General features: G+C 42.5%; 1 protein-coding gene and 1 non-coding gene across 3 annotated transcripts; both read right to left on the reverse strand.

Moving 5' to 3' along the window:
• Positions 1 to 1,512: 1,512 nt before the first annotated feature.
• RBMX (RNA binding motif protein X-linked) lies at positions 1,513 to 11,016 on the reverse strand. Of its 2 annotated transcripts, XM_043571284.1 has the most exons (11): positions 10,821 to 11,016; positions 9,593 to 9,721; positions 9,294 to 9,400; positions 8,643 to 8,814; positions 7,888 to 8,040; positions 6,947 to 7,061; positions 6,729 to 6,854; positions 6,559 to 6,641; positions 4,699 to 5,923; positions 3,715 to 3,797; positions 1,513 to 2,789 (listed from the first exon to the last, which is right to left on the reverse strand). In XM_043571284.1, the coding sequence occupies exons 2-9, from the start codon at positions 9,699 to 9,701 to the stop codon at positions 5,613 to 5,615; spliced, it is 1,176 nt and encodes a 391-aa protein (XP_043427219.1). In that variant the 5' UTR covers positions 9,702 to 9,721; positions 10,821 to 11,016; the 3' UTR covers positions 1,513 to 2,789; positions 3,715 to 3,797; positions 4,699 to 5,612. The 2 variants fall into 2 exon arrangements, with proteins under 2 accessions (XP_043427219.1, XP_043427220.1); XM_043571285.1 differs by lacking the exon at positions 4,699 to 5,923 and having other exon boundaries at positions 10,821 to 10,991.
• LOC122478130 lies at positions 9,475 to 9,543 on the reverse strand. Its single transcript, XR_006295880.1, has one exon. It is a non-coding gene; the product is annotated as a small nucleolar RNA SNORD61 (small nucleolar RNA).
• Positions 11,017 to 12,034: the final 1,018 nt, after the last annotated feature.

Below are 12,034 nucleotides of genomic sequence, written 5' to 3' on the forward strand. Positions count from 1 at the left end.
AGTAAAACAAGTTTGGGAAAACATCTGGCAATTCCCTATGAAAGGAAGTATCTACCCTACAATCCAGCAATTCCACATTGAAGTGTTTTCCATCTCCTTGTTAAATATTAGAATGTTCACAGCAACTTGTTTTCACCTCATTGTGTACAGACTTAAATGTTAGAACATTCACAGCCACTTCATTACTAGCCAAGAGCTGAAAAAGGCCCAGGTCTCCATCAACAGGCAAACTGTACCATGCTTCTTCTACTTGGCAATAAAAAGGGAACTGATACACTTGCAGAATCTTAAAGCATTTTGTTTAAAAAAAGTTAAGAAAAAAAAAGCTTTACGCAAGGTTCCACTTTTATGATTGCATTTATTCTAGAACAGACAAAACTAGTCTCCATCTTTGAGGAATGATGGCAATTGTCTGCAGCAAGTCACAAGGGAACTTGGCCTGGGTGATAGCAACGTTCTCCATCTTGATAGTGTGGACTTTTGCTAAATTACACATACTTAAAACAATCCAAATTAAAATTTTAAAACTCATCTTCAAAATCTGTAAATATTGAGGTCACTGTTTTTTAGGGAAGCGCACAGATGTGTGCAACTTAACAATTGATGGGAAGGCCTAGTTTCTCTAGAAGTGGTGTGGAGCTCATTTATTTACAGGTCGATACTTAGGGCTTTTTCTGCCATCCTAATGCTCAACTAACATTACTTTGCCACGCAATGATTTCTGTTCAACTGACTATATAACCCAAATCCACATTTTAGGTGCAGATGAATTTAAGGGGGACCCAGAAAACAGAGACTGCCCCAGTGGTCTGGCCCATGTCTCAAATCTAAATGTCAGATGTCTAAATGCGCGCACGGAAAACCTAAAATATCAAACAATCCAACTTAGCTTTACCTCCCCCTTTACCCTAGAATATAGGACCTTGTAGCCAGCCAATCGTGCCTTTCCACACCTCGAACTACTCTATGAAACTCACTCATGCCCCAAACCCCACTGGGAGCAGTGCCTGTTTGAGGTACTACACTCCAAACCATGGGTGGCCTTCCTTTGAATAAAGGACACAGGTGAACAGTGCAGGAGTCAGAAATACACAGAACAGTAGACAAAAACAGAGAAAGCGGTCAATACAGAAGCACGTTAATCAAATGGCGCTGTGTTTAAGAACGTCGCTGAAGATCCCCATTGGGATTCGCTACCAAACTGAGCCAATGGACCTGCGCCTCCCCCCAAGAGTTAAGCAGTAAAAACCAGAGTATACCTTCTGGTCTTTTAGCTTCTAGTTCTTTGGTGTCACTGCCTATGTAGGGGTAGAGATTAAATGGGCTCACCTCATTTACCTCGATACCTACACCTGAAGCTCACTCCCCTAATAAAAGCAGCCTAGTCACAGAAGAGGCCACCTTGGGGACTATGTTCCAAGGCAACCGCTCAAGATGGACACAAGGAGGTCATATGGAAAAGCCTAAATTCCTTATTACAAAAGAATAAAGAACCCAGGGGCCACAACATATGCATGTTAAGTTTTATTAAGTTTCAAATACAAAACATTCCAAAAAGAGAAAAGTGATCTAGGATATCTAAGTTCTGTATTCAACTACCAGTTCAACAAAACATTTTATCATTGTTTCTTTTACAACCAGTATAAAGCCAGAAGACTCAAGATGGATTCTTTTCCCAACGGGAGAATTAAGTCTGCTGGGTCAGTAAACTATTTGCCAACAGCCGAATGGTCATTTGGGTATGCTTAATTTCGACTTCATATTAATGATCGCTATGTTTAATTTCTATGTCCTACACTATTTTCCAGATACCTAAATAAAATCTCCAGAGTCCAAGTCATCAGAAGCATAATCCCACGTACTTTACATCATAGGATTGAGGAAGACAGCCATGTAAGTGTCAACAGCTATTTAAATTTGGTCAATACCCTCAGGGTCTGGGATTAGAAAAGCCTGTCCGAAGAGGGTTAGAATTCTGGGGTTATTTCCCACAATGACAAAGATCAAAGATGATAGCGCTGATTTTACGATGAAGAAAAAAAACCTTAGGAGTTGAGTTGGTTTTTCTAACCCAACGACTCAAATCTGTTTCCTTTGGAAACATTAGCTTTTTTATACTACCAGCTCTGGTCTCCAACACGATTGGTTTGTTTCCAAGACAGGTGGTGGGGGTAAAAGCAGGCTTACCAAACAATAGTTTTTAAAAAAAAAAAAAAAAAAAACAAAGGCCAAGTGGCCCAATTTTGTTTCCAGTTTTTAAAGTGTGCTTTCAATCATTTTAGCTGTTTCCAGTTACTCTAAGTTTCCAGACACTACTCCCTTGGTTTTCTGACTAAACCCCACTTCGGGATAAACTGCACCAAAATGTTCCACTTGCTGAAAAAAAAACAGTTTACTGGATAAAGAGTTACCACTTATGCCTTTCATGTTTCTACTCCAACTTTCTGACAGTAGTCATCAGCCAGTTCTAAACTGCAGAGTCGTCCCCCAGGACTTTAACAGAATGAAAGCCAAACTTGTCAAATCCACGTGAAGAACCACAAGAACTTCCTACCTCCACTTACCAATTTCCTTAAATGCTCCCCTTTATCTGGTCAATTACTTTTTTTGGAAGTAACTACCACTCCCTAGTTAAGAGTGCTAATCAACACTGGTGCCTTCCTTCCTCAGATCCACAGGAACCCTCGAAGGCAAAAACTCTATTGCCTGCACCAAACCAATTCTGAGGAGTACTGCTTATGCAACTGTTGTGCCTTATCGACAATCAGCATTCTTCTGCTTCAACAACTCTGTAAAATGAAAAGCATGTGATCAGGTCACAAGATATTGTTTTATACTGGAAATTACTCCCCTCTTACCCATTCTCTAAACACATACTTTGTAACTGGCAACATTTCCTTTAAGCTGCAAGCTCCAAGATGCAACCGTAAATACTAATTCCTTGATCACTTTGGGAATATTAAAACCATGTCACCGTTATGCCGGTAACATTACTCGTAAGTGGAACTTAGAAGCAGCTGCATCTGTTCTCCCTTTAGACCATTTGTACTGTGGCTGAGGCGGCACGAATAAAAAGGGCGTCCTCTTACAAAATTCACAGGACCAAGTTTGAACCTCATGGAAGTGAAGTCTGTGCACCTACCAAAACACTAACTGTACAGCTCCAGTCAACAACTGCTTAAGGAGACTAGATTAGCAAGCTTTGTAATACACTCAGAAGTAACTAACACAGGGCATGAAGAGGTACCAACTTCCAGTCGTAAATAACATGAAAAGTGCAGCACAACATGGGGGGGGGAGGGGAGCTAAGGGGCACCTGATTGGCTCAGTTAAGCATGTGGACTTTGGCTCAGGTCATGAGCTCATGGTTTGAGATCGAGCCCCCATGTCTGGCTCTGCGCTGAGAGCGCGGAGGCTGCTTGGGATTCTCCCTCCGTTTGCACACACGCTTGCTTGCAAACTTTAAAAAAAAAAAAAAAAGCTAAGATCACTTGACTGAGCCACTAACGGCAACCTACCTGTTTCACCTCACCCTCCATTCTAATGGATAACTTAACGCACCAGGTGTAAAATACATTACGGCACTTAACTTTATCCCCCTCACCCACGTTAGGTTATCCTACTCCGCAGGGAGAACTTACAACTATCACAGCTATGCAAACAGGCAAAGCTACATAATTTGTATCTGTAACGGCCATGGCTTTTGAAACTTACCTTAGCATTGGATTTCTCTTGCTGTGAGGTTTATGTAGTGTGAATAAATCAGCACTCCAACCATAAGGACCAAAATCCTCAACCTGTAAAAATTAAATAGGTAAACTAGTTATCTCTCTTAAAGGAAATTCTTCAAAACTTGCCTACAACTGCTCTTTTCCAGAAAGAAAAGGCAAGTTCAGACTTGCAGCTTAACGTATTTCATGTTCTACTAATTCTCTTAAGTGGTGGAAGATTCACTGGCTTGGGATGGACTGGAATGGCTTAAAATGGTTAAGTCGCATGGCTTATGGATTCTCATTCTGTTCCAATGGTGCACTGCCATGTTAAATCCATAAGTTGAACGGACAAAACTTATTTGAAGGAATAAGTGCATTGTAAGGATTTTTAGTTGGAGGTCTTCAAGTTTACTATATTCAAGAGCATCTTTTTCAACTTCATGGCTGGACCTGGGTCATGCTGCCTCAGGTTTTGCTTTTTAAAGACCACTTTGCAATAGATTTTCTCCATACAGTGTAGTTCCATAGAACTAAAAACAAGTCAGGCATCCAACTAAATGTCAAGTTTGCAATGGCTTACAGGGGCAAGAGTGGGACCCCAAACCTAAGCCATTTCCTATATTGACTAAAAGGCTATTTTGAAAAATGTTAAAACATACGAAGCATGTTTAAAGGTCTTCATCAAAAATACTTTAAAAAAAAAAAAGGCACCCCCTCCCAAGCCCCAGATCGCTATTGGTAAACAACAGCCGTATTATTAAGGCCTTTAAGTGTCACACATGCTTTAAAAAAAAAAAAAAAAAAATCCATGTGTTGAATTTGGAGAACTTCTAATATGCTATCGAACACTTTGCTTTTCCAAAAGTTTTTTTTTTAATCTAGAAAGCATTTCCATTGCCATGAGGTACAGTATGTCTCACTGTACTAGGAGGAAGGTAAGTGTTCAATCTCGACTTAGACGGAAAAACTAGTTTGCTTTGCTTACCATCTTTGCTGTTTCACAGGCATTTGATGCTTTAAATCTGATGTGGAATGCTGATAGATTCACTTTTTAGAAGTCATAAGCCTTTGAGAAGTTGGAGATAACTTCATTGCTTATCTATTTTCTCCTTTGCAATCAAGCTGTTCCTTAAAAGTGAGACACTACAGAGTTGCAAAAATTTGAAACAGTAAGAGCAAGCACCGTTTGCAGCTTCATGGTTGGTTTTGGCCAAACTTTTTATTTAGTATTCTGTAGTTGCTTAACACACACTTAAATGGTCTTATTGGGGGAGGGGAAAGGGGAGGTTCTTGTAGATTCCCAAGGAAATGTCAGAAAGGCAAAATATGGCCAGCATTATCCATTTGCTTTTTTGGATTTACTGGGTGAATAGCACTTTCCTTACATAAAAGCATCTGATCTCAGGTTTTTCATACTGAGAACATGGAGATTTCAGTTTGAAGACACTCTGAAATCCTAAGAGTAGCATATCCCGACCACCCTCTAATAGCTAGCTTGTTTGTATAGGCAGAATTCCACCTCTCCATTTTAGATGGCTAGATGTTTGTGGAAGGTCCTAGAATTGCTTGCCTCATTTACTGGGAAAAATCAAGATATAGGAAGTGACCTTTAGGGACACTTTTACTTGGAAAATTACAACACTAGTACACAAGTCAAGTCTTAAACACATTTAACATTTGCTTACTGAAAGCAATGTCATAAAGTCAAATAAGATTAACAGATTTTACTTTTTTCCCTCACAAGAACATAAAAATTATGGAAGGGGAACTTAACAGGAAATTTAAAAAAGGTAACACAATTTTTCCTTTTAGTAGTCCTTGGGTAGTTATGACAGAAAAGGTTCCACTGTTTTGTTTGTTTCTTTGAACGGGGATTTTGGTCCAAAGTTTTGTTTGCTTTTAATATCTGCTTCTGCCTCCCCCTCTATCAGATCGGCTTCCTCCACGGCCACCACCTCTTGGTGCTCCGCGGCTTGAACTGCTGTAGGAATCACGTGGAGGAGGGTACCCCCTTTCCATAGAAGGGGGAAGCCCTCTTTCTTGTCTGCCAACCCGATCACGACCACTTGAGTAGAGATCACTTCGGCTGCTTGAGTAACTGTCTCGACTTCCACCATATCCGTCACGTGAGCTGCTGTAATCATCATAGCGACTGCTTCCACCATAAGATGGCGGGGGCCCTCGTGTAGGTGGAGCACTACGTGAGTTACCTGCAGGGTCAATGGTCAGGTAATATGGCAACACTATAAATTGTATATATACAACATTTAAATCTGAATTTACAGAATTCTTGTATTAAACGTTTACTTTCTTAACTGGAAGGTTTTAAACTCTGCCATTGCTGGCCATTAACAGGGATTTGCTCATCTGCTGAGATACGGAAATGGATGGGTTTTAATGTTTGTTTGCAAAGACTGAAGACGGTGTGTATTTCAAGAGGATATTCCAGACAGCTTGTTATTTTAGAGAAGACACTCAGACACTTTCCAGTGATAAGTTGCAATTTTGAACTGTAGACTTTCCTTCATATTGCAATGGTAAACATTTGATCTTGTTAATAAAATTTTTAAATTGTATTTTCACTGTTGGGGGAAAACACATAAGGCTGCCAATTTAAGCAAGCAAAATCCCCTCCAAAGCAAGCAAACAGCCTCAAAAAAAAAAAGAAAAACTTAGAAAAAACAAAAGCCCCTCACAAAACTAGGAAAAGCCCAGCTGATAAAGTTACCCCTTAAAAGCAAGCAAATATCCCTTAAAAAGCAAGCACCACACAGCCTAATAAAGTGGCTCATGAACCTAAAAACTCAAGCTGGTGATACTCGAAGACCCTCAAGCAGTATCTTACCATAACTCTCATATGAATCTCTGTAGGAGCCTCCACTCGGATGATCTGAATAGTCACGATCACGACCATAGCCATCTCTATCACTGAAGAGAAAAACTCGTAAGCCACAGGGTAGCAATATTCAGAGCAATTTTATTTACAAGCTGTCGCAGGCTGCAGTATCACTTTACCTATAGCCTCTTGATGGGTAGTCATCACGTGAACTGGAATGACCATAGTCACGGTAAGTATAATCTCTCGGGGGTGGTGCATAATCTCTTGTATCACGAGAACTTGGGTAATCTCTGCTTGAATAGCTACAAAAACAAAAATTAACTCGGTTCACACTTTTGGCAAGTTCTCCCTTCAACCGAAATTACGGAGACAAACTACTACACTTGTCTGTTACCTGTCTTTAGTAGAATATCCGTCATCTCTTGGGGACAAATAAACATCTCTACGAGAGGGCAGGGGTTCCCTTCGAGGTGGGCCTCCATAACTGTCTCTTCCACGTGACACAGGAGCTTAAGACAAAATAACCATTTTTAGAAATACATCCAAAGTGGGAAGCTTCGGTGAATGTGAATTTCCATCCAGATAATGAAAGCAGGGCAGTTCACTCAGATAGGACAGAGGGTATGGAACTCAAAGAGTTTCTTCCCTGGGGCGCCTGGGTGGCGCAGTCGGTTAAGCGTCCGACTTCAGCCAGGTCACGATCTCGCGGTCCGTGAGTTCAAGCCCCGCGTCGGGCTCTGGGCTGATGGCTCAGAGCCTGGAGCCTGTTTCTGATTCTATGTCTCCCTCTCTCTCTGCCCCTCCCCCGTTCATGCTCTGTCTCTCTCTGTCCCAAAAAAATAAATAAACGTTGAAAAAAAATAAAATTTAAAAAAAAAAAAAAAAAAAAAAAGTTTCTTCCCTAAAACCCCCTTGTTCACAACTCAAGTCTTTTCAGTGCATATTAACTTCATGTACCTACATCACCCCTAGTCCACGAGTCACTTTCATAAGCATCTTTTATATTGAAGATTTTTATTTTAAACCATCATTTTTTTTTTTATTTTTAATGTTTATTTATTATTGAGAGACAGAGAGACACAGAGCGTGAGCAGGCGAGGGGTAGAGAGAGGGGGAGACATAGAATTTGAAGTAGGCTCCAGGCTCTGAGCTGTCAGCACAGAGCCTGATGCGGGGCTCGAACTCACAAACTGCGAGATCATGACCTGAGCCGAAGTCGGTCGCTCAATCAACTGAGCCACCCAGGCGCCCCTAAACCATCATTTTTTAAATCCCTTGTCAACCACGTGCAGGTCATGGTGGCAGAATGGATTGTTCTATAAATCCAGCATTTACCTCTTCCTCCCATTCCACTGCTACTGCGAACTGGTCCTGAAGGGGCTGATCTTTTAGGAGGAGGGCCGCCACTTCTTGGTGGAGGTCCTCTTTTTACTGGAAGTGGTCCCCTGGAAGAACTCATGTTAAAATTCATGGAATAACCACCATCATCTACATTAAAATAAAAAAGAAAAACCTGTTAATCGTCGTAATAATCAGCAGGAAGCTGTACAAGTTCTTTTTTGCTCTATCAAGAATGACCATTTTCTGTTCAGTTGGGGAGTCTTGTTTTCGTTTTCACTTCTACAAGACTACTAAGCAGAAGGGAGTCTATCTAGACCAAGCAAAAAACGGTAGTCTTTAAATTGCTTCAAAGAAAAAACACAAATGGTTTCATTTTTATATACTTAAAATGAAGGCCTAGATCAAAATTTTTCTGTGAAGTCTTCTGCAATTTCTCCCCCCCCACAAACTACCTAGTTCTGGTGCCCATTTTCATATTTAAATTAGCTCTATGCCCAATGTGGGGCTCAAACTCACAACCCCAGAGATCTGGGGCTTTGAGCCAGCTAGTTACCCCACCCACTGTTTTTGTAAACACAAACTTATAATGACTTCTAGGTGTCTTAAGTCTCATGGACTTCGATAGATGCATCAAGTGTTCCCAGTATCAGGTGGAGTCTTTACACAAGGACTTAACCAACGCACACACTGGCGTGAGGTCTGCAGTTCCCAAATTCCACACCAAGCCTGAGGCAGACCCAAGTCATTACCCATGTGCCCTCCACGTGAGGGAGGTCCCCTGGTTCCTCCACTTCCTCCTCTTCCGCCCCTAAGACCTCTTGGGGGGCCTCTGCTTCTTGGGGGTGGAGGTGGTCCACGTCTGCCACTTTCAAATGACGGTTTAGTGGCTTGTTCTACCTTGATGGCTTTTCCATCTAAGGACTAAATAATATCAAAATGTAATTCCATCAACATTTAAAGAAAACCTGCAGATCCCTTCACTATGCCACGTGACGCCAACGCACCCTTCAAAATAAAGTTTGTAGGTAAATTTTGCTCAATAAAAATACGGGGTCGTTTTTCCATTGCAACTTTTTGAGAATGCTACGGAGGAGTTGAACCCAAACATAAGGTCCATTGCACTACTGGTCAATAAAACATAAAAGCCAGTCAAGTTGTTAACAAACTGATAACCGAAAAGCCCAGTTTTCAAGTAGAGAACAGAGTCATGCAACATTCTGAACTGAGACACTTTCAGAGCATAATCCCTAACTTTGCAAATTGTGAATTCACAAATGGCTAAGATCAGATGCATCTAGAAAGGTATACACTCAAACACAACTCAAGAGCTACCCTCGACCAGATTTCAAGAACACTGTGCCAGTTTATGCACTAGAAATGGGATCATTGTGCCATCTCACCTTTCCATTCATGTCTCTGGCGGCATCCTTAGCATCTGCTGGGCTTTCAAAGGTGACAAAAGCAAATCCTCTCGATTTGTTGGTCTCACGATCTTTCATCAACAGAACTAAAACAGTTGGGGGGGGGGGGAAGCGTTACTCTAGTTCAAATGGAACAACCAAAGCTAATCTATAAAATGCCAAGCTCAGAACTTCTTAGAGGACAAAATGTATCATGTCAGACGATCAACGTAATCAAATTCATCACAGCTTACATTTGTAATTATTCACAGCTCCGCATATGCCTTCAGAGAACTCACCTTCCACTATTCGTCCATATTTGCCAAATACGGCTTCAAGGGCTTTTTCATTTGTTTCTGTATTGAGGCCACCAATGAAAAGCTTTCCTGGGCGATCTGCTTCAACCATTTTTTCCCCCTGGTGAGAGTCTGTTGAAAAAGAACAGTATTACCTCCCTAGAAAAAGTTCAAGCTTATGGGACACATGTATTTATTGGCACATCTTTCTTGTTATACTATAAAATCATCATTCCTTAAAAACTGAAGGCACCAAAAGCATTCTCTTCTTCCAAGCGTCAGCAGGAAACCAATTTAAGTAGTTTAGTGATAGCGCAGTTTGCATTAGACCAGTTAAAAGGCCCAAGTTAACTTATGCCTCCATTCTTAAACCACCTTGGCAATTTTAATCAACTACTCAACGTTTGAAAAAGCAGTTCTAGTTTTAATCCTACATGTGTTGCCTTTTAAGGATTCAACGATCACATCCAAATTACCCTGATGGTTTTTTTTAAGCGTGTAGCCTCATTCAAGGTCACAGGCCAGTCGGAGGACCTCTTCCAAGAACTTTGTCTTTCCTCGTTAGGATTCCCTAGTAAACCTAAGCAGAAATCTCAAGTTTGAGCCAAGTTATACCTCCCCTTCTCCACCAGCCCCTGCCCCGCCGAAAAGGTTTAAAAATAAAAAAGGTTTCGGCATCGTTTCATAATAACGGAAGGTGGAAGCGCGCATCGTATCACTCAGCACTCCATGACTGCAGCAGAATCCAATTAAAACCCGTCATTAAAAAGCGCGTGGAAAACACAAAATGGCGACACTTGGATTCAACCCAGAAAAGCCTACACCGGCCAGGGGAGTAACTTTCGCTATCGGCAGTGGCTGGGAAAATCCGAACGGCTTCCTCTCCAAGGCCGCCAATGAACAAGGACCCGCGTAAAAGTGCACGTGCCCGTCCGTAGCGCCAGCGCCATCCCAATGCAGGTACCGCGGTGGCGCGGTCGGCCCTCGTCCCGTTCCCACCCCGGCCTCCGCCGCCACCCCCGCAGGCGACAGCCAAACTTTCTCGAGAGGCACCCGGCCGAACGGAGCCCCCACGTCCGTTTTCCCCGGACACGCTCAGCCTTATCGAAATAGGTCGGCACCTCTCGGTTCTTAAAATGGCGCCCGCCACCCCCATCTCCGGGGAGATAATCCCAAGTTCTAACGTGGCAGGAACGTAGGCGCAACGGGCGAAGGGCAGGGGAACACGTACCGGAGGGGTGACGACGGTTCCAAGCTCCTACGAGCTCGCCGGCAGGGGCTTCGTAGCAGCCCAGCACGAGGGAGGGCCGCTGGCTCCGAGAACGGAAGAGGGAAGCCGCTAGCACTACTGCGCAACGAGGGCGAACAAAGGAGACAGCAAACTTTATACTGCCCGGGAACGAGGCTGAAGGACCCGGATGGAAACCGAGCTTAGAATTTGAAACGCTAAGGGAGGGGGGAGAGGTTCCCAGCCTCCCCATTGGCTGTCTTCGCTGTCATTCGCTCTTCGCTCCTCCCCTTTCCCCGGGCCCCTCCGCGTTTGGGCCGGCGCCCGTTTCTAACCGTTTCCCCAGCCCCCACCCGTGCTCCGCGAACCCGCGTTTTTGCTTTCCGCTAAAATGGTTCACGGGCTGCCTTTGATACCGAGCTGAAATTTATTGCGTGTTCTAGGGGGCCGGGCACCGTGCTAAACTTCACAACCATTAACTCGTTTAATTCTCAGAACAACGTGATGAAGGTAGATACTCCTAACTGCTGATTTTACATAAATGGGAAACAAAGAAGTTTAGATAATAAAATAGATCTTCCCCACATATCTGCAACAAGAATTGCCGGTGAATGGGGACAATTCTGAGAAATAAATGTCACTTGGGGAAAAAGAAGTACAAAACGACAGACTGATCGTTCCTTCATATAGAACAATTACTGAACACCTACTAATAAATGGCAGGCTCTGGGCTTGGCTGTCAGCATACAACCCAGAACAAGCGAGACAAGGGCAAGGCACTTACTTCAAAGGTGAAGCTCCCAAATTTGGCAGATAAAAATACAGGATGCCCGGTTAAGTTTGAATTTCAGAGAATTTTTTTCAGTATGCGTATATCCCAAACTCATATACCAAAAACTTCTTCGAGGTGTATCTTTAATTCAAGTTTAACCAGGCATTGTGTATTTTATCTGCGGTAGTCTCGTGGTGGGGGATTACAGAAATTAAAATTGTTCTAATTTATTCGAAAACGAAAAAAATCTGAATACAACTAACAAAACAGTTACCTATTGTGGTTGGGGCCAAGGAGGAAGCAAACTAGGTGCTTTGGTGGACAATATATGGGAGACCAAATTTGATATTAGATGTCACATCAGATCTGAATGGAGAAAAGAAACCAGCCATGGGAGAGCTTTTCAAGAAGAGCAAGCAGTTAAGTGCAAACTGGAAGAAAAGAG

This window comes from Prionailurus bengalensis, chromosome X, assembly GCF_016509475.1.
Source record: "Prionailurus bengalensis isolate Pbe53 chromosome X, Fcat_Pben_1.1_paternal_pri, whole genome shotgun sequence".
Taxonomy (NCBI): Eukaryota; Metazoa; Chordata; class Mammalia; order Carnivora; family Felidae; genus Prionailurus; species Prionailurus bengalensis.